Source organism: Dromiciops gliroides, chromosome 2 (genome assembly GCF_019393635.1).
Source record: "Dromiciops gliroides isolate mDroGli1 chromosome 2, mDroGli1.pri, whole genome shotgun sequence".
Classification (NCBI taxonomy): domain Eukaryota; kingdom Metazoa; phylum Chordata; class Mammalia; order Microbiotheria; family Microbiotheriidae; genus Dromiciops; species Dromiciops gliroides.
In genome coordinates, this window is record NC_057862.1 from 200855615 (window position 1) to 200877923 (window position 22309).

At 37.7% G+C, this 22309-nt stretch overlaps 1 protein-coding gene across 1 annotated transcript in view; it reads left to right on the forward strand.

Annotated features, from left to right (window-relative positions):
- HEATR5A (HEAT repeat containing 5A) overlaps window positions 1-22309 on the forward strand; it is a 174073-nt gene that overhangs the window by 145537 nt on the left and 6227 nt on the right. Inside the window, exons 29-34 of the mRNA XM_043988253.1 lie at window positions 1609-1843; window positions 6408-6653; window positions 8150-8277; window positions 11744-11891; window positions 14041-14313; window positions 17141-17365. Of these exons, the coding sequence (XP_043844188.1) occupies window positions 1609-1843; window positions 6408-6653; window positions 8150-8277; window positions 11744-11891; window positions 14041-14313; window positions 17141-17365 (1255 nt within the window). The remainder of the gene's footprint in view (window positions 1-1608; window positions 1844-6407; window positions 6654-8149; window positions 8278-11743; window positions 11892-14040; window positions 14314-17140; window positions 17366-22309) is intronic.

Here is a 22309-nt window from a genome sequence, read left to right on the forward strand (position 1 = left end):
AACATAAAATAAAATACATAGGATTACAAAGGAAGCCAGTTATATTGAAATATAGCTATCAAATTTTTATAAATGTTTCACAGATACCAGATTAAGAACACATCTCAGATAGTAACCAGCTGGATGATGTTGACACAAAAGTATTTTAAGTTGAAGGAAAATAATAGATACTGTAATAAAAACCTAAGCCAAACATTGAGATCCAGATGACTATGCATTTTGTCTAATTTAACAATTATACTTCTACTGGTATGAATAGGTTTAAATACATGTATTCTGTGCATGTTCAATATATGTTTACCGAATTTGATTTGTAGTTTTGAAAAAAATAAAGCAGATACAAATGTTTTGGTCAGACCATGCTCAAAAGCCTTTCTAACTTTGTTGAACTTACTAGAGAGCTTATGCTCCCATGCCATAGCCTTCCAGCCTCCAAAGCTACCTTCCCACCACAGGGAGACATCAGAATAGGACTTTGTGGGGTATATTTTACTTTAATAATTTAATCCTATAAATTGTTTCTAGGTAATTTTGAATATGGTTTGTGTCAACTTTTCCCAGTGGATTAGTGTCAAGTTTCAGCTGATAATAAGTAGACTTAGCCATTTTACTTTACATAACTGTACTGAACTATCTAGTTTGCTGTAATTTTGCTGTCAACTGACATAGTAAATTTGTATGCAGTCCTTTCCAAATAGCAGTAGTAATTCATTACCCTAGGGGGTTTTTTTGTTTTTTTTTTAAGTAACCTACAGAAGGAAATCAGGAAAAAATATTTTATTCAACCCATAGTATGTGCTTTGTCACAGTATATAATTCAGATGTACTCAAAAACAACATTTTCTGTGTTCATTGGGATAGGAATATTTTATTATCTTAATTTCCCTCAAAAAGCCCTGTAATTTTCTTATTTTTCTCTGAAGACTCATAGAAAAGCTAAGATTTTTTGCTTATTCTGTGCTGAATGTATCTGCAAACTGTGTTATAAAGAATTTGAACATTAAAATTATATTCAGACCCTTAACTTGGAAAAAGAAAGTCTCCAAGATCACTTTTTTTCTCAAAATTACTTAAGGAAATGAAAATCAGTTGTTTAGTTTCTCTGTTTACAAAGTACTCTCAAATATCACGTGTGTGATTATATAGTAAGTAAAAACTGCTTCCACAAGCTAATAAATCAACTAGTTCCACCTCTCATTTTATAGACGAGCAAATTTAGGCCTGAAGAGGTTAAGTGATTTACCCAGTGTTACACAGGTAGGAATCCTAGAGCTGAAACTCAAACTCAGATCCTTTGACTCAAAATCCAGTGCTTTTCCCACTGCACCTCACTGCCTTCTAAAAATCCACTTCATTACTCCATAGGTACATCTCAGTGATCTAAGTTGGGACATTAAGGTAGAAGATGAACAGGCACTTATTAAGTGCTTACTACATGCTGGCCACTGTGCTAGGAGTTAGAGATAGGAGGGGAAACAGCCCCTGCCCTTTGGGAGTTTACAGCCTTGATTACAAAATTTTCTCTCTAAAAATATAGCTCTGGCTATACTGTGGCTTAACTTTCAAGACCACTTCAAGACTTTCCTAATGAAATTAACTTCATCACAGGTTTACATTATTGCTGTAGAGAGACAGAAAAAACAAACTGAGAAACAGAAGCAAACCGTGAAGACTGCCAGCTCTATGGAGGAAAATGCCAGAGATGTGTCATCTTCCATAGATGGACTTCTTGACTTAGTCCAAACAGATCTTGGAACACTAAGCAAACTCTGGCTTGCCGCACTTCAAGATTTTGCTCTCCTAACTTTGCCTTCAGAATTTGCTTCCCAACTTCCTCTTGAAGGTAAGATAGCAAAATCTTTTGGTAATTGGTCCCTAAATATCATAGTATTTTTTAAAATTCTTCTTCATTTGGTAATTCAATACACATTTATTTTGACCTCATAATTACTAAATTTAAGGGGCCTTTACTCAGTCCTCATCCTTCTTAACCTCTATGCAGCCTTTGATACAGTCCTTCACCTTCTTCTACATACTCTCTTCTCTTTAGGTTTCCTTGATACTATTCTATCTTGATTCTCCTCCTACCCATCTAGTTGCTTCTTCTCAGGTGTGTGTGTGTGTGTGTGTGTGTGTGTGTGTGTGTGTGTGTGTGTGTGTGTGTGTGTGTGTGTGTGTGTGTGTGTGTGTGTGTGTGTGTGTGTGTTTGCAGGGCTATGAGGGTTAAGTGCCCAGGGTTACACAGCTAGTAAGTGTCAAGTGTCTGAGGTCAGATTTTAACTCAGGTCTTCCTGAATCCAGGGCCATTGCTCTATCCACTGCATCACCTAGCTGTCCCCTCTTCTCAATCATTTTTGCTGAATCTTTATGCAAGTCATGACCATTAATGGTGGGTGCCACCCATGGGTCTGTCCTGGGCCTTCTCTTCTCCCTCTCCACCATTTTGCAGGGTGATCTCATTAGCTCTAGTGGATTCAGTTATCATCTCTGGGCTGATGATTGTCAGATCTGTTTATCCATGTTTAAAACCCCTTGGCTAACCTCCAGACTTGTATCTCCAGCAGCCTACTGGCCATCTCCATCTGGATGTCTTAAACTCAATATGTCCAAACTAGAACTATCTTTCCTCCCTTCTCTCCCTTTTTTATCTTGCCTTTTATTGGTAGGCACACCATCATCCTCCTAGTCGCCCCAGCTTGTAACCCAGCTGTTATCCTCAACTTCTTTTCATATGGACTATTTGTGCCTGACCTATGGTAGAGCCTTCTGACACACTGTACCTTGATGCCAACATAGTGATGTCATTTTGGTCTTCTTCAAGAATGAAAGACAACAAACCAATCTAGGTGTTATCCTCAAATCCTTACTATCTCTCAGTCCTTATATCCATTCTGTCACAAAGTGCTTTTGTTTTAACTTTCATGATGTTTCTTGAATATGCTGACTGACTGACATCTACCACCATCTGTTACTGCCACCACTCTGGTGTAGGCAGTCATCACCTCATGCCTGGACCATTGCAGTAGATTTCTGGTTGGTCTCCTTGTTTCGAGTCTCTTTCCCTACTCTACTACATCCTCCTCTCAACTGTCAAACTGATCTTCGAAAAGTGCAGGTCTGAAAATGTCATCATCTCTCTTCTGTTAAAGTGGCTCCCTATCATCTCCAGGATCAAATATAAAACCTTCTGTTTGGCTTTCAAAACAATTCATAACCCATAGTTCATTGACACTGGCCTCCTTGCTATTTCTCAAACCCAAAATTCTTTCTCCCAGTTCAGGGCATTTTTACAGGCTATCTCCAATACCTGGAACTCTCTCTCTTCTCATCTCCATCCCTTGACTTCCTTCAAGTCTCAGCTAAAGTTCCATCTTCTATAAGAAGCCTTTCCTATTCCCACAAACCAATTAGCTCTGCAGAACTAACAAGGACCAAAACTAAAATAGTCTTTATTAATGGAGATAAGGGAAAGATAGAAGTAAGAGATGGTGTGCAGGTAGAATCTACAAGATTTGGTATGTTACTGGATTGGTGGTGTTGGGGTAGAGTTGAAAATTACTTTAATGGTTCAAACTTGGGTGCCTGGAAGGACAAAACCCTCATCGGAAAAAATGGGGAAATTTGGTGGAAGGCTGGGTTTGGGTGTAAACTGTTGGTTCTATTTTAATCATGTTGATTTTGATATGTAACAAGTATTTTTTTAATCATAAAAAGTATTTTATTATTTTCCAGTTACATATCAAGGTAGTTTTCCACATTTTTTAAATAAGATTTCTAGTTCCAAATTTTTCTCCCTCCCTTCTTCCCTTCCCTCCGCCTTCCCAAAGACAGCAAGGAATCCGATATAGGTTATATATGCACAATCAAATTAAACATATTTTTGCACTAGTCATGTTATGAAAGAAGAATCAGAACAAAAGGGGAAAACCTAAAAAAAGAAAAAAAAGTAGAAACAGTATCAACAAGTATTTATTAAGCATTATCAGGTGGAGATGCCAAAGATGCTATTGGCAATGTGGAAATGGTTTCCAAGAGAGAAATAAGACAGACAGACAGACAGACAGACACACACACACACACACACACTTGCATACAGGGAATAACCTACCTAGAAACCTAGAGATAATATTTCAACCAATGGTTGATAAGAAGATCTTCAAGAAAGAAAGCTCTCCTGCAAGCTCCAACTTCTCCCCTCCCCTCCTCTGTATCTCAAGGTTCTTTGACATCATTCTATACTTTAAAAGCCCTCATTTAACTCTACAATCCCCCTCCGGTTCTATGGTGTTACATTTCTAGGTACTAGAAAAAGCTGTCTTGTCTTGTTGCTTCCACTTTTTCTCAATGTCTCTTCCAGCTGTTTGAAATCTTCCAGTTTCATTACACAATTGTAACTGCTCCCTCCAGTTACCCTAGATCTTTTCATTGCCAAAGCTGATGACCTTTTTTCAATGCTTATCCTTCTTTACCTCTCAGCAGCATCCAGCAGTTCCCCATCCTTTCCCTCTATATACTCTCTCTCTAGGTTTTCGTGACAGTATTCTCTTTTAATCCTCCTTCCTTATTTCTGTTGAGGACACCACCCTGTTTCCAAACAGTCAGGTTCCAGTTTTGAAGTCCTCCTCTTCACTTCTCATTCTCTCTTACCCCACATATTCAATCAGTTGTGAATGAAGTCTTAGACTTGCCTTCACAGTTTCTCTCATGTGTATCCCCTTTTCTGTACTTTCATAGTCACTACGATTATCCAGGCCCTCATCACCCCTCACCTGAACTATTGCAATAACCTCCTAATTATTTTCTACTCAAGTTTCTCCTCAGTCTAATATTCTCAGTCTCCTTCACATACCTGCCAGGGTGATTTTCCTAAAACACAGGTCTCATCATGCAGCTCCTCTACTCAGTCAACTCCAGGAGTTCTCTCTTACCTCTAGGATCTTATCTTATGCTTGGCATTTAAAGCCCTTTACAACATGGCCCTAACCTGCTTTTCCTGCATTATTACACATTGCATCCCTTACTGTTTCTTGAATACAGTACTCCCATCTTCTGTGTGTCCTTACACTAACTATCCCCCATGTCTGGAATGTACTTAGACCTTCCTACCTTCATTTCTTAGAAACTCTAGTTCCCTTTAAGACACACCTCAAGCACCATGGTAAGCATAAAGTCTTTCCTGATTCCCCCAGTTGCTAGTTCTTTCCCTCAAAAATTACCTTCTATTTATATATATTTATATATGCATATGTTATATCTCCCATTAGAATTTGTGCTATTAAAGGGGAGGTATTGTATGATTTTTGTGTTTTTATCCCTGGTTCCTAACACAGGGCTTAGCATAATGTAGGTGATTAATGAATGCCTGTTGATTTATTATTTGTTCAATAATCATGAGAGAGCAGTGTTCCTGAAGGCATTCAACAAAAGGGCCTGTTTGACAGTATCAAGAGCTACAAAGAAATCAAGTAAAACTGGGACTGGAAAAGGCCTTTGGATTAAACAGTTAAGTTGACTGATAGGTGTGTTTTTGTGGTTATCATAATATTAATCTTATTGTGCAAAGGTGTTGGTTACCTTGTGTGAATGATTTTTATAAAGAAAAAAATTGTGATTACAAAACAGTGAAGTTGGAAAAAACGACCTATAGTAGATAACATGGGACAGAGTACTGGCTCTGGGGTTAAAGGATCTGGGTTCAAATACCTTCTCAGACACTTATTACCTCTCTGATGCTGAGCAAGTCATTTAACCACTCTGGGCCTCAGTTTCTTCTGCTGTAAAATGAGGGGTTTTGACTAGATGGCTTCTCTCATCCCTTCTAGCTCAGGGTCTTTGAACCTATAAAAATCAGATTATTGATACCAGACCAGTTTTGGGTCATGGTTATTTGAAAAATTTTCCTAGGATTCTATTCCTGTAGAATGTGCAGATATACGTTCACACACACACACACACACACACACACACACACACACACACACACAAGTTTTCAATGCATTAGTAACTGACTTTTTTTTTCTTTTTGGGGGGAGGGGGCAGAGCAATGAGGGCTAAGTGACTTGCCCAGGGTCACACAGATAGTAAGTGTCGAGTGTCTGAGGCCAAATCTGAACTCAGGTCCTCCTGAATCCAGGGCCGGGGCTTTTTCCACTGCGCCACTTAGCTGTCCCCTAGTAACTGACTTTTTTTTCTCTTTTTCTTTTTCTTTTTTCCTTTTTTTTTTTCTGTAACTGACTGCTTAAAAAAAGATTAAGCACACCCCTGCATAGTGCTTGATATTTATTTATTTATTAACTAAAAAGGTTTTAGCATACTAAAACTTCATTGGTGGTTGTTATGAGTGAAGATGGATCTTAAACTAAAAATAATCCCATTTATTAAAATTGTATTTGTTTTCCCTTTTGTAGGTGGAGCTTTCTATACTGCAGAGACTAGTGAAAAAGCAAAGCCACACTATCATAATTCCTGGGCTCTTATTCTTCATGCTACAGCGCTGTGGCTCACTAGCACTGGCTTCATTGTAGCTGACCCAGATGAAGGAGCAACTAATCTCTCAAGACCTGTAACACCAACCACAATGTGTCAGGGTTCTTCTCGGTCAGCAGTGAAATCTCCTGAGGATGTTTATACCGACAGATTTCATCTTATCTTGGGTCAGTGACAGTATGTGTAGGCTATTTGTAAGTTATCTTAAATCTGCTCTCAGTAGCTGTCAAACTGATCTCAGTAAATAGTGTAGTTTATTGCATTTCATTGACTTAAAGTATTCCCTGTGGTAATGGTAAAAATTATTAATTCCCATGAATGCATATTACTATCTTTAGGTTTTCAGCTTGTGAGAATATTATTAATATTACAGGGGCCCCCTCCTGTGTGAGCATGAGACAGTGTGTGAGAGAATGGGCCCCCTGCTGTGTGGGCATGTGACCACCCTCAACCAATCAGCTTGAAGCAGTATGTAAGGCAATTGGTTTGGGGAGTTGGTAGTTGGAACCGCTCTGATTTCTCCTCGAGGGTAGGTTTTCCTATTCTTTCAGAGACACTTGTTCTCTCTTTGTTAACCTCTAATATATTTTAATAAATGTTTAATACCTAAACTGTTAAACCATTGTCCTAGTTAGCTTTCCCCACAAGGGGACAGATAGGGAAACCACACACATTTAGCTTTACCCATCACAAGATTAATATTGGGATACAGGTTTTTTTCAGATAACTATTAAGACTTTCAAAATTATAGGCAGTGAAATTTCAGAGATTAATATGGTGAAATGATAAGCAAAATTAGCATCTTTTAGATTTCAGGGTTTTTTGAAGTATGGTATCGTAGCTATAGAATAAACAACTGCTTTAAAGTAGCTTAAGTATGATATGGGAAAATTGTTGACCAAATGAAGTAATCTATCTCTGTTCACTGAACTGCTAGGCATTTTTTATGTATTTATTCCAACATAGCTTTTAAGGAAGTTGACTCTTGGGTATTTCAATTGAAAGTCAAGGCATACTTTGTTTTTGGTTTAGTCAGCCATCTTGAAACAAAATGGTAACTGATTATTTTCGAATTTTCTTCTGTCATTTTTATAGCTTTTAGCAAGATGAAACATGACTAAAAATTGCAAAGAAATGTGATTGTATTTCATGAGTTTTACAATTTGCTAAATCACTTATTTTAGTCTTTCTTAGCCCAGGCAAGAAAATTAGATTTTATATAATTTGGGATTTGGAAGAAATCTTTAACATTTACTTTAGGATTGTGAGAGCTTTTATGAAATGGAAGCTTTAACATGAATTTATGGGGGAAACCTTAGAAATTTAGGAAAAATATATAATTATAAATGTTTTCCTTTCTAATGTAATTTTAGTTTCTGGTCTCCCAGCACAAAGATCTTCCTTAAGCTCCTCCACCCTTTAGAAAACAACTTTTGAGTATTAGTAAACAGTTGTGTAGTATATGTTTTCATTAATTTAATTAATTGATCCACCTCTCAAAGCCAAATCATTTAACCTCTTCAGATTTCTGTTTTAATGGCTGTTTAGATGAATATGTGGCAGACTTAGTCCGATTTCATAATGTAATATATCTTATATTTCTAACCATTTGTTTTTATATAATTTTTAAAAATGGTTCTCAGGGAAGTCTTTTTGTCTATAGGAATCAGTGTGGAATTTCTCTGTTCCTTGCGTTCAGACGCAACTATGGAAAGCATCACTGCTTGTTTACATGCATTACAAGCTTTACTAGATGTTCCTTGGCCCAGATCTAAAATTGGCAGTGATCAGGTAATTTCTTCATTTGTTCTCATTGAATTTGTGAATCGAGAAATTTGGGTTAAATTCCTAACTATAACATTGACTTTCTATGTAATCCATTAACCATCATTTTGTATTGTCAAAACACTTATCAATTTCCTACCATCTTATGGCAAAGACCTTTGAAAAGTTAGATACCTTTTTTGTGCCTACTTCCTTAGACCTAAAAAAAGAAAAATTGTGCCTCTCTCCTCCTTATTTTATTATACTTTTTTTCCTGGAGATCTCCTTATTTTACAAGGATCTATGATTTAAAGCAGTACAGGTACTCCTTGCACCAACATAAATCACTTTACATCTTGGTAGATGGCCCTCATAAGTATCCGTGGCTTAAAAAAACTATTACCTGGGGCAACTGGGTGGCACAGTGGATAGAGCACCGGCCCTGGAGTCAGGAGGACCTGAGTTCAAATCCAGCCTCAGACACTTAACACTTACTAGCTGTGTGACCCTGGGCAAGTCACTTAACCCCAATTGCCTCACAAAAAAAAAACAAAAAACAAAAAAAAGCTATTACCTAAGAGCCACTATTTTGATGATGAACCTTTCCAACTTATTTATGCTGCTTCCCAGGCAAAGTATGTTACCAAGCTCCATTGTCAGATCTTTCCAGCTGGATATAAGCTATTAAATCTGGTGCTTTTGTTGCATGGCTTTTAAAAAACCAGGGCCACGTTGATGCCATTGGAGTTTGGCCCTTTAGAAAAAAGTCACCAGAGAGAAATTACAAAATGGAGGAAGAATGTTATGGTTAAAAAAATGACAGTTGATCTAAGCTGTTTATTGGCTACTTATCTAATCTGTAGGTTAACCAGGACATCTGCTTCCCATGTTATACCTGTTAGCCAAAATAGCTTATCAGTTTTATAGTTACCACTGATTCTTTGGTGAAGAAGTTTGAGCATTATCTTTATGACTCAGATCCATGCTTCTTCTTACTTCAGTTGCTCATTATCATAAATAATCAAGAATCAGCTAACTACAACTACTAAAAACATCTAATTGTTTTCAGTTTTCTTATTGTGGTGAAAAGATGAATTCAACCTAATTTCTTTTTTTTGTTGTTGGGTTTGGGTTTTTTTGTTTTTGTTTTGTGGGGAAATGGGGGTTAAGTGACTTGCCCAGGGTCACATAGCTAGTAAGTGTCAAGTGTCTTGAGGCCGAATTTAAACTCAAGTACTCCTGAATCCAGGGCCGGTGCTCTATCCACTGTGCAACTATCCACCCCACAACCTTATTTCTTTTGTTGTTATAACTGATAATGTACTGCTAAGTAAAATTTCACTAGCTTACCTCCCAGTGTATCAGTAGAAGCGAAGACCTATAACTTTGTCCCGTATCTGTAATTCTCAATTTGAATTCCAGTCTTGATGACTTACTCATCCTTCATTTTCTATTATTATCAGAAAATAGTAATACATTTGTTGTTAATAACAGATTGCTAGTTATTTTTCCTTAAAATTTTTAAATCCTATTCAGTGATTTTCCCCTTCTCTTTTCACAGTGAGTTATGATAATAGCATTTTGGCTATCGCAATAATAGTAAAGACATCATGTATTATGCATTCGTTTCTTTAGAAAGTATATCTTTTTTTAAAGTTACATATGTATTTCTTATTGGTCTTTTTTTTCTGACTTAAAAACAGGGGCCTTAGTTGGCAGCAAAAAAAAATTATTAGATTAATTATAACTGAATTTCACTCTTTTCCTCAAATTGAGGCCCAAAAAAGATATCTTATGATCTCATGCTTCTGCTTGGTTTTTTTGTTTTGTTTTTTGGGGTTTTTTTAGTGAGGCAATTGGGGTTAAGTGACTTGCCCAGGGTCACACAGCTAGTAAGTGTTAAGTGTCTGAGGCTGGATTTGAACTCAAGTACTCCTGATTCCGGGCCGGTGCTCTATCCACTGCGCCACCTAGCTGCCCCTCTTCTGCTTGTTTTTTGTCCTGTTGTATTGATATCCTCTAGTCTTGTGATAGTGAATGAATAGAAAAAACAGAGAAGAAAACAAGAAATTATCATTTTACATGGATTTTAAAAGTCATTTTAACTTATAAGTTGATGCATAGGGATTTTAGCTAGAAAATTGTTGCATGAAGTTTATAGGCATTTGCAAATATGCAGAAATCAGATAAATCTGTATCTTTCCTAACTACCATAGTGTATATTTCCATTTTAGTTAATAATGGAGCTGCTGAAAAGGAAACCTTGCCAAAGTTTAGAGATGAAAAGGATATAGGCGAGAGTAATGCTTGTATAGTCTCTAGTCTTTACAGACTTGGAGTTGTATCTCTGTGTTTACACACACACACACACACACACACACACACACACACACACACACACAGACACTTATTTGAAAAAGACCTAATGAAGGTGGAAAAGTTTAAAGGGAAATAATATTACTTTGTAATGACAACATATAAGCTTTTTTTTTTTAATTTCTTTTTCTTGAGTTTTCCCAGAACTTTATGTGGTTCCTTTTGAGAAATTAAACTAAATGAAGGAAACTCAGGTACCCCAAGGGGGTTGTTTATATTCTAAATCTTATGTAAGCTTAGCCTTGGCAGGGTTTCTAATCTTTTTTAAAGAGAAGTCTCAGGGCAGCTAGGTGGCACAGTGGATAAAGCACTAGCCCTGGATTCAGGAGGACCTGGGTTCAGATGTGGCCTCAGACACTTGATACTTAATAGCTGTGTGACCCTGGGCAAGTCACTTAACCCTCATTATCCACCTCCCCCCCCCAAAAAAAAGTCTAGAATTAGGTTTTTAGTGTGAAGTAAACATTGTTCTATGTGTAAGTACATATTTCAGAAACTAGCCATTCTAATTTTTGCTTCTGTGCTAGCTACTTAAATATGTTAGAAAAACAAAATGTGGGGGCAGCTAGGTGGTGCAGTGGATAGAGCACCAGCCCTGAATTCAGGAGGACCTGAGTTCAAATCCAGCCTCAGACACTTAACACTTACTAGCTGCATGACCCTGGGCAAATCACTTAATCCCAATTGCCTCACCAAAAAAAAAGAAAGAAAGAAAGAAAGAAAAACAAAGAAAAACAAAATGTAATTTTATTATACATCAGTGATTTCATAATTAACGCTGACAGTTTTATATGGGATTTTTCAAAAGATTTTTAATGTTATTGGGTTCATCAGTCTTATATTATGGAATGGGTTTTTGTTTGTATGTTTATTTAGAAATAAAGAACCTAGTATTTTTCATCTCTTATAAAAGCAACTTTCTGACACTTTGGTGGTTTTCATTAGGTTAATCAGCCTGCTATACAATAGATTCCTCTTTTTGTTTGATAATGTGTTGCATTTTCTAAATTTGACTATACTATTTAATTTTAGTGGTTTTTTTTTTTCAAATACCAAAATACAAAAATAAACAGCATGTTTACCAGTGTGTATTTCAACACAGTACTCTCTGCCACAGGACTTAGGAGTTGAGTTGTTGAATGTACTCCATCGAGTAATACTGACCAGAGAGTCACCTTCCATTCAGCTAGCTGCACTTGAAGTTGTAAGACAGATTATCTACGCAGCCCAAGAACATGTAAAGGAAAAGAGGAGAAGTGCAGAAGGTGAGTATCAGGAGGCCAAAAACTGATCATAGAGCATAATCAGAAAAAGGCATCATATCTTCTTGGGGAAAGACATAAGTCCATACAGGATGAATACAGAATAAATTTTAAAGGGGGGGGGGCAGGCAATCAGTAACAACTGAAGAAATCAAAAAGGATTTCCTATAGGAGGTAGCACTAGAGCTGGGCTTCTAGGAAAGCTGGGGGTTCAGCAAGGTTCATTTACAGAGGAAGTTCATTTTAGGCATGTTAAGAAGCTTTCCTGCCTTCTCTCAATGATCTCATCAGATCCAATGGGTTACATTGTTATCATTCTTCAGTTGATTCCCAGGTATATATATCTAGCCCTATAATCTCTTTCTTCCTAGTCCTCCACTAGCCCCAGCTGCCTACACCCCATCCAGGCCACTTACCTACTCACACCACTTGAATGAGATGGGGGTCATCAATTCTGTTCCTTCTTGTGAGAGTGGATCACCAGGTCTTACCTCTTGCCCTGCCTCTGGCTACCAGACCCCTAGGCACTGTAGTCTTACCTACTGATGCACACTTGGGTCTTACCATTAGCCCCTGAATCTATACTTAAGATTTATAGGCCTTGTCATCTGCTCAGCAGCTGAACTTCTTTTTATGTACTGTCTCCCCTCATTTAGAGTGTGAGATTCTTGAGAACAGGAACTGTCTCACCTTTTCTATTCTATCCCCAGCATCATTACTTGTCAATAGCTGTTTCCAACTGGACGTCCCATAGGCCGCTCAAAATCAGTATTTCCAGAATTGGATTCATTTTCTTTTCCCCAAACCTTACCACTCTTCCTAAGTCTTCCAGGTTTGCAACTTCAGAGCTATCTTTGATTCTTCCTTCTCCCTCATTCCCCAATTGTAGTCATTTACCAGTTTTCATCAGTTTTACCTTCAAAACACCTGGCATCCTTTTCCTTCTCTTTATTCAGAGGACCATTATCCTCATCACTCCTTGACTGGACCATTAACAACCACTCCCAAATTGGTCTCCCTCAATTGATATTTCTAAAGCTCAGTTCTGACCATATCATTCCCCTGTTCAAGAAATTTTAACACCTCCCTTTTGCCTTTAGGATAAAATAGAAACTCATCTATTTGGTGTATAAAGCCATATTTGAATACCACCAACTAGAAGTAAAACAGTCCCTGATATCAAGGAGCTCCCATTGTAATGAGGAAAACAAACAGCTACATGGCACAGGAGATGGAATACTGGGCCTGGAGTCAGAAAGACCTGAGTTCAAATTCAGCCTCAGACACTTACTAGCTTATATGACCCTGGGCAAGTCACTTAACCTCTGTCTGCATTAGTTTCCTCAACTGTAAAATGAGGATAATAGTAGCACCTACCTCCAAGGGTTGTTGTGAGGATCAAATAAGATAATATCTATAAAACACTTAATAAAATGCTTGTTCCCTTTGCCAATATAGACGAGGTCTCCATTCCCTCTAATTTATCTCTGCAGTTTAATTTTGGCCTATACTTGTAGAAACTGAAAATATTATTAATAATCAATTAAAAATTTAATGAATATTGAAGAAATGATCCATTTCATACAGTACTGTTTTGGCTGTTGGTACTCACTCATTGGTACTATTGGTTGGAAAGTATCAGTGAAAATCTTTAGGCCAGCACAAGTTTTGGCATGTTGACAAGCTAAATCATTTATTTTCAGGTCTCCAAAGTGCCTTCTTACTGGGATAATCACATACCTCCAGAATAGCTCATTATGGTTATGAGTGAAACTGTCTTTGAAAATATTATTTTGTATATTTTTGTGAGGTGTCCCCATCCTATTCTAATTCTGCAATCTTCTCTTTGCTATCAAGTTTTAAATGGCATTGAAGCCATTTCAGAGCTTTCTCTGGAACAATAACTTTGCTTTCTTATGCTCTTAGCCTTCTACCTGGTCAGTCAACTAAACAGAAAATATTTTAAAGCATTCAAGTTAACTAAGAATAAAGTGTTCCTTACCCCTACGGGAAAATAGTTTTAAATGATGAGGCCTATTAGTTCCATGATTGCACTTTGTTTCAGATTTGGCGCACAAATACCCAGATTGTATTTACTTTAACTAACCAAAAGCTGGAATATTTGTCAAATCTTAATCTTGATTCCTTTTAGTTGATGATGGAGCTGCTGAAAAGGAAACCCTACCAGAATTTGGAGAAGGAAAAGACACAGGAGGGCTGGTACCTGGAAGATCTTTGGTGTTTGCAACATTGGAGCTGTGTGTATGCATTCTGGTCCGGCAGCTCCCAGAGTTAAATCCTAAACTGACAGGTAGTCCAGGAGTGAAAGCTGCAAAAGCACAGATTCTCTCAGAGGATGGAAATAAGTTGGTTTCAGCAGCATTAATTATCCTCTCTGAACTTCCTGGAGTATGCTCTCCTGAAGGTAGGATGTGATACATGATTTTATTATGTGGATTAGGAGGTGGGAAATAGTATTGAGAGATATTCAAGTCTAGATGCTGATCTCTCTGTTATCAGACACTGAGTTTGTGTATATATTCCATTCTTCTTTTAGGTTCCCCTATTCTGTTTCATTTATCTAATTTTCTATTTTTTGCCCAGTACCATAGGGTTTTGGCCATACCTTCTGTGGACATGCAAGTTCACCAACTTTGTTTTCTTTTTTCCAAAGTAACCCTTGATAGGTGTCTTTTCCCCCATATAAATTTGGATATGATTTCATACATTTCTACAAAGAAATACATTGAGGTTTTGCTTAACACTGCATTAGATCTCTGTCAGCAAAGGCCTGTTCAGCACTTTTTATTTGCCAGGCACTGAGGATACAAAAATTGTCAAAAACAGGCTCTGCTCTCAAGGAGTAAATGTACATCCTAATGGGTGAAATAGAATGCAGAAAACTATGTATGTGGAAGCTATATACAGTAATCCTAACACAAACACGTATATAGACATACCTCTTGAACTCCTTCAGACCTACCGATTGATGCCACTTCATCAATGAAGCAGTTTTTCTGATGCTCCAACTCATACTACTTGGAAATAATGTCTCCCTTATGGAACTCTCTCACTCTGTTCTTATGTGCATTAGGCTGCTCTGGGTTTTTTGGGGGGGGGTTGTTGTTGTTTTTAAAATTGCATTATTTGGGAGTGAGTGGACAGGTTTATCTGGAGCTTGCAGGAGTCACAGCCTCTCCTCCACTATCTTGGCTCTGCCGCCCCCCCCCCCTTATGGAACTCTCATAGCATTTTTTTAACCACTTCTATGCACCTCTTCTGTATTCTAATTTATCTCCCCTTCTCAGTTTTAATCTCCTTGAACCACAAAGATTTATTCATGTCTATACTCACAGTACCCAGCACAGTGTTAATAAACGTGCCACTGTTTGTTAAATTGATTTGAAACCCAGGTTCTCCCCATGATTAAAGGCCCAACTTAACCCAAGTCTCCTTTGGGAAGCCCATATTAATCTTTGCTTTATTTAAGTCCTGTTGTACTTATCTATAACCACACAATTAGGCTGTCATAATCTCTAATTTTATACTGTTATGTTCTCTAATTGCTTCACATATGTCTTAACAGTGGCATGAAATTGTTTGGCTGAAGAGGAAAACCAGCTGCTTCTCTCTGACTCCTACCTCATGTGGGTAGATCCACATTCCCAGCCCCTCCCTTCAGGAGTCCCTGGGCTTAAGAAAAGTCATTGCTTTTCTTAGATTCTGGGAGGGGGTAAGATGAGGCTATGAACAATAAAAAATAGTTGCCTGAGACCCCTCCCTCCTGGGAAAACTGCTGACTCTTCTCGCCACACTTTTGGTTCATTTGTGCTTGGTGGAATACTTGGTCTGAATCCATAGTGTTCTCTGCTTTGGGGGAACTTAGTAACCTATCAGTAAAAACTTCTTTGGTTTGTTCACCTTTCTTTGCATCCCAGTGCTCAGCATAGTGCCTGGCATATCATAAAGGCTTCATAGATGCTTTTTTTTTTTTTTTTTAGTGAGGCAATTGGGGTTAAGTGACTTGCCCAGGGTCACACAGCTAGTAAGTGTTAAGTGTCTGAGGCCGGATTTGAACTCAGGTCCTCCTGACTCCAGGGCCGGTGCTCTATCCACTGCGCCATCTAGCTGCCCCTCATATATGCTTTTTGATTGATCTAGACCCAAGGTGATTGAAATCCCTGCTACTAGAGGTTTTCCTTTTCTTTCTCTGCATAACTGAGTTTAGTCTTCCCTTTGACTCCCTTTGAGCAAATTGAACACTGAGCATAGTCTTAGCTTAAAAACTGAGCTTGAGGGGCAGCTAGATGGCACAGTGGTTAAAGCACTGGCCCTGGATTCAGGAGTACCTGAGTTCAAATCCGGCCTCAGACATTTGACTCTTACTAGCTGTGTGACCCTGGGCAAGTCACTTAACCCCCATTGCCTGCAAAAAACAAAACAAAAACAAAAACTGAGCTTGATCCTTTTTAGACTAGGTAGAAAGATAGGCAAAATAGACGCTAAAGAAATAGAAATAAGCTTTGGTTTGGATATGTCCTCCTTAGAAGGAGAGGTGGAGGAGAAATGTCACCTTTGTTGCTCTTGGCTGACAGGATAGCTTTAGTTTTTCTCTTCCCATAGTCTTTCCAACACCTCAGCCATTCTGCGCAGTGAATGGCAGTAGTAATAACAGCAACTAGAGTGCTTCAGCTCTCCTATCCTCTCCCCTTTTAACCTTCATTCCTTAATGAATTTGGTACATGGCTCTCCTCCCTAGCTCCTGTCCTCATACTAGGTAACTTTATTGACTCTCCCTAACCATTAGGGTTCAGTTCCTCAACCTACTCACTTTCCACGAACTCCTCCACTGCACCTCAGCCACACACAAAGATAATGTTGATCTTTCCATCACCAATAGATATATTACTTCTTTGATTAAGAATTCTGAAATCTCCTTCTGACCACAGCCTATTGGTTTTTTCCTTCTCCTTTTGCTTTCCCTTAAAACCCCTACTTTTTGTCTGCACTGTGCCCTTTAATTGCCTCACTAAAAAAAAAAAAACCTTTAAAAATTCATATCACTGATCTTAACAGTTAAAATCCTTTAACCAGAATATCCCAGTAGCAGTAAATTATATTTTCATTTGCAAAACATATTGGCATATCCTGATCATTGGATCATAGCTTTAGAGCTGAAAGGTACTGTATTGATGTGACCTTTTAGGCATACATGTGAAATTTAAAGTAGAAAAATGCATTTTATCTTACAGGAAGCATTTCAGTTCTCCCTACTATTCTATACCTTATAATTGGGGTCCTCCGAGAAACTGCTGTGAGGTTACCTGGAGGCCAGCTCTCTTCTACTGTTACAGCTGCTCTACAAGCCTTGAAAGGAATATTGTCTTCTCCATTGGCTCAAGCAGAGAAGAGTCACACTGCTTGGACTGACCTTCTTCGAAGTGCATTAACTACAATTCTAGACTGCTGGGATCCAGGTAATTAAAGCCTTATCAGTAAACAAAACTTGCTCAATTTTCTTTTTAGGATAACTTATTGCATAATTCACTGTGACTCTTAAATTTAAATAAAGTTATAGCAAACTCTGAAATCTTTCATTTGATAGAACTATCTATATTCATTGAATGTAGGATAGGCACATGTAAGCAGAGAGCTATGGACATAATTGTTCACATTATAGTGTACATTATAGTGTAATCCTTAACCTTTATAGGAACTAGATGTCATGCAGTCTTGTGTTGAGGAGCAGCTGAGACAGTATGTTTAATAAAAATAGAAGACTATTCAGCATGACTGATTAATCACCACCCTTCAGGGTTCGGTTTACTTTTTCTTTGGTGGTTTTTATTTGCAGCTGTTTAAGTATTTTTAAAAGCTCTTAAGTATATTAGAAAATTGTCCCTGCCTCTGCTTCACTGCCCTTATGCAATTCTATGTCCGCTCTATCCTTCTATCTTCTGATGTAGCAATTTCTTGAAGCCATGTTCCTCCCATTGAAGTCGGGTTGCATTATTACTTTACTCTTCTACCCACCTAAGTATCCCATTCTGCATTCTGCAGTTAATGGGAATGGCATTAGGTCTAGCTTTCTACCAAAGGATAAGTTTTTTTCTGCTCATTTTTAAAAGGAAAGTTCCTGGTGGATGTGACTCTTTGACTTTAATGGCTCAGTGTTTGAGTTTGTTCTTCTGGCTATTCAGCTAAACTGGTTACTTTTCTCACCTGGTCACTTGTATTATTTGATACCATGAAGACTATATTACTTAGTCTGTTCTAGTTATACGGTATCATGTTTTCCCATGAACACTTAAACTGCTTAAAGCACTGCTTTAACAAAGTAATTTTTTTAACGATTTAAGAATGTTGTAAAATTTTAAATCCAGTGTTAAAATTCAGTTTTCTTATTTTTATTTAAATGAAAAGGTTAATACAGTTTAAAAGAGGATGACTCCCTGATTATACAGTGACCACACAACCATATTTTTAAATTCATTATGGATAATACCCTCATTTTTAATGAAGATTTCAAATGGAAAAGGAATGTATGAGTAGGCATAAAAGCACCTGAGTAATACCTTCAGCAGCAACATTACAAAACTATTCATTAACTGTACCCAGGCTAAATGACACTGAGCTGAATGCTAGGTTTTATAAAATGTAGGTCAGAGAAGGTCCTTGTCCCAGAAAATCTTATAGGGTTTTTAAAAATCATTTTTATTGAAAGTCAGTAGGTAGGTAGGAAAAAAACTAGAAACATTTAAGGAAGACTGACTGACAGTAAGTTTTTGATTTTCATAGATTGATGGAAGCGAAAACTACAAAGTGGGTTTTACTCCTACTTTGACATCAGGTTCTCCAAAAACAGTAAAACAGGCAACTTCTTTGACTAGAATCAATCTATATCATCTATGAATTCACCCAACAAAGGATTGCTCCTAATACGGTATTTACTCAGTCAAGTGTCTTTTTGTCCCTGATAATAGTCTTTGGTAACATAATTAGTCATATAATTTATTTGTCATGATGGGTAGGTAAATGCTTTGTCAAGACCATAAATTATTCTGGAAATATGGGCCAAGAAACTTTTAGAATGGACCTGCTCGTTTGTCTTTAAGAAAATCAGACTGTTGCAATGTATGCTACAGAAATGTCATACTAAACTAACTCACATACTATAAAAAGGTCTATTATTGTTGCCACTGCCACTGTTGACCCAATAATGGCACTAGTACCATAAAGAGATTTTGCACCCATCTCAGAAAGAAATGGAAGTAGGGAAGAGCAAGAGTTTTACAAGAGTTTTAGAAAGGGGATAGTGGGTTAAAGAAGATGATAGAGCTTCATCTCCTTAAGAGTGAAGAAAAAAATAATAGACTAGTTGACCAGTATATTTTATAGTCGTTGTCATAGAATTAAGAGTTATAACATAACTTAAAAATCTTTCATTTCAACCTGTACCCAAAGTATAAATCCTCTCTACAGTGCCCCTAACATATGATTATTTTGACTCTTTTTTGAAGACTTCCAGGGATGGGAACTCACTAGTCCAATATGATAATCCTTTGAATATTGAAGATAGCTATAATGGTCTCCCCAAAGTATACTATTATCTGAATTCTCTAAGTTCCCACCTGTCAATTTCCCTACCTCTTTATGGCATATAGAATGAAATACAGTACTCTAGATGTGGTTTGGCCAAGATAGGCCATCTAAGATGATCCCTTTTTTCTATCATCAAAAATCTTCTTCCCTCCCCCCCATTGAAAAAAAGAAGAAAACCAAAATCCCTGTTATAAATATGTATATAATTGAGCAAAACAAATTTCTGCATTTGTCCATACCCAAAAAAGATAGGTCTTATTCTGCATTCTTAGTCCTTCACTTCAAACAGAAGATGGAGATTTTTCATCATCCTCTGGAATCCTGGTTGGCATTTATGCTGATCAAAGTTCCTATTTCCTTCAAAGTAGTATGTCTTTACCATATTGTTGTCATTGGATAAATTGTTCTTCTGATTCTATTCACTTCACTAAGTGTGAGTTCATACAGGTCTTCCTAGGTTTCTCTGAAACCATCTCCATCATTTCTTACAGCAGAATATTATTCCATCACTTTTATATGCCATGATTTGTTCAGCCATTCCCAATTTATGGGTATCCCCATCAGTTTCCAATTCTTTGGCAACATAGAAGGCATTATAAATATTTTTTAATATCCTTATTTAAACTTTGTTTTGCTTAGGACTAATCCCTCCTGTAATCTACTCTCCAATTCTCCCTTCTTTCCTTCCCCCTATTTCTCTATTAAATGAAATAGATTTCTGTTCTCAATTATATGTGTCCATATATGTTTGTGTATTCTTCCCTCCTTTGACTAGTTTAGATGAGAATCAGATTCAAGTATCAGCCATTACCCCCCAACCCTTTCCTCCTTGTTTGTAGATTATACTTGTACACCCTGAATATGTAAAGCAAAGCATTCCTTGCTCTTCTTATTTGCTTATGGTTATCACTCTTTTTTTCTAATTTATGTACCCATTTTGACTTTATCATGGTATACGGTGTAAGATGTTAGTCTCTACCTACTTTCTGCCTTACTAGTTAGTACAATTATTTTTAAATTATCTCTCGTTGATCTGTTTTCCCAATCAGTCATTTTTGCTATGAGATACTTTGTATTCTTTTATAATTTTTTTCAGTCTTTTGACTTTGTTTTATTTCTTGTTGTAAATAAAGTCATTAGGTTCTTTTTGATACATTTTAATTTTCAGGAAGTGTATTGCTTAGGTAAAGTTTGGTACTTGTGCCAAGCTGTTAATTCTTTTTCCTTTTTTTTTTTCTTTGTAATAGCTCTTCATCTTTTTCAGTTTTTTCCCTAGCACTATGATTTTGTTTTGTTTAAGTTTCACTTCATTTCTTTTAGGAATTCTAGTTAAATATGTTCCCAAGGGTCTTGTAGATGTTTTGGACTCATTCTCTTCTTCTGGGTTGATGTCTTGAGTGTCCCCATCACTTTAATAGCTTTTTATGGTGGGCTCCTTTTTTTGTTTGCCCATCATTCCAGCCTACTTCCTAATTTAAGACTTGATGCCTGGATTGGTCCTACGACTGCTTTCATCAGATATTGAATATTGTGTTATTCCAGTAATCTATAGTGCTCCCAGAGCGGTTTGATGCAAGGCAAAATCTGATTGTTGCCCTTCTTATCTGGGCTCTCCACAAGTTTCTCACCTGGGTTTGGGCCTGAGCAATAGCCCTCTCTGCTCACCCAATTTGGAGTTTTAGTAGATCACTGCCAGACTCAGCCCCTATCAGCCAGCTGGAAAGCTCTTTTTATTCAGAATGACAAAAATGTAGACTTCTCTTTGATCTAAGATTTTTTCCCTTGTTATTCCACTTGAGACTTTAGGCTATAAGTTGGAACTGAGACCATGTTCTACTCTCCAGGTGTCCAAGTCACACAATTACTACTTGTGTCTGAACTCACTCCTTGCTTTAGTATATGGGGACTGTTCCTTGCCCTAGAATACCATTCCAAAGCACAGGTTCATTTCTCAGTCCTCTCTGGATCTGTATCCCAGAACTGGGTGGTGAACAACAGGACTTCTCGTTGGCACCTATTCCTGTACCCTACAGACCTTTCTGTTTAATGTAAGATCTCTTGGCCTGCTGCTCAGTCTATGCCTGCACTTGGTCAGACCTCCACACACTTCTTTGTCTCCCTGTGTCAGCCTGGGCTGGAAAATAACACGGTGTTTTTTTGTCTTGAATTTCCCAATCAGGATTGGGTCTGGTGCATTTTTTAGATCTGTTTGGAGGATTTGGTGGGGAGATTAGGAAGGTATTGATTTTGACTGGGTGTTGTAAAGGGTAAAACTTGCTATTCTTCCCGATATTTCCTAATCTTGGTAAAGTAGGCCTCTGTGAGGCCCCTTCTCTGAGGCAGTAGTTCTGAGATAGCTATGAGAGTACATTACTAATGTTGCACCTGAAGTGAAGGAAAGGGCCTCACATCCAGAGAATACTTCAGCCTCCCTGATAAGCTTAAAAAACAGGAAGTTTCGGGGGACAACTAGGTGGCGCAATGGATAAAGCACCAGCCCTGGATTCAGAAGGACCTGAGTCTAAATCCGGCCTCAGACACTTAACTAGCTCTGTGACCCTGGGCAAGTCACTTAACCCCCATTGCCTCTCACAAACAAAAAACAAAAACAAAAAACCCCAGGAAGTTTCCTTGTAGCTCTACCTTTATGTCTTACAGAAAGATTTTACACTTGCTGATTGACTATAACAGAAGCACAAACAGCATCTAGTCTCTGCAGATCACTGAAGCAGATGCTTTAACTGTCCAGACTGATGGAGTTGCAATCCTCTTTTGTTTGTGTCCCCACCTGCCTTTTTGCAGCATCTGTATCTGTATCC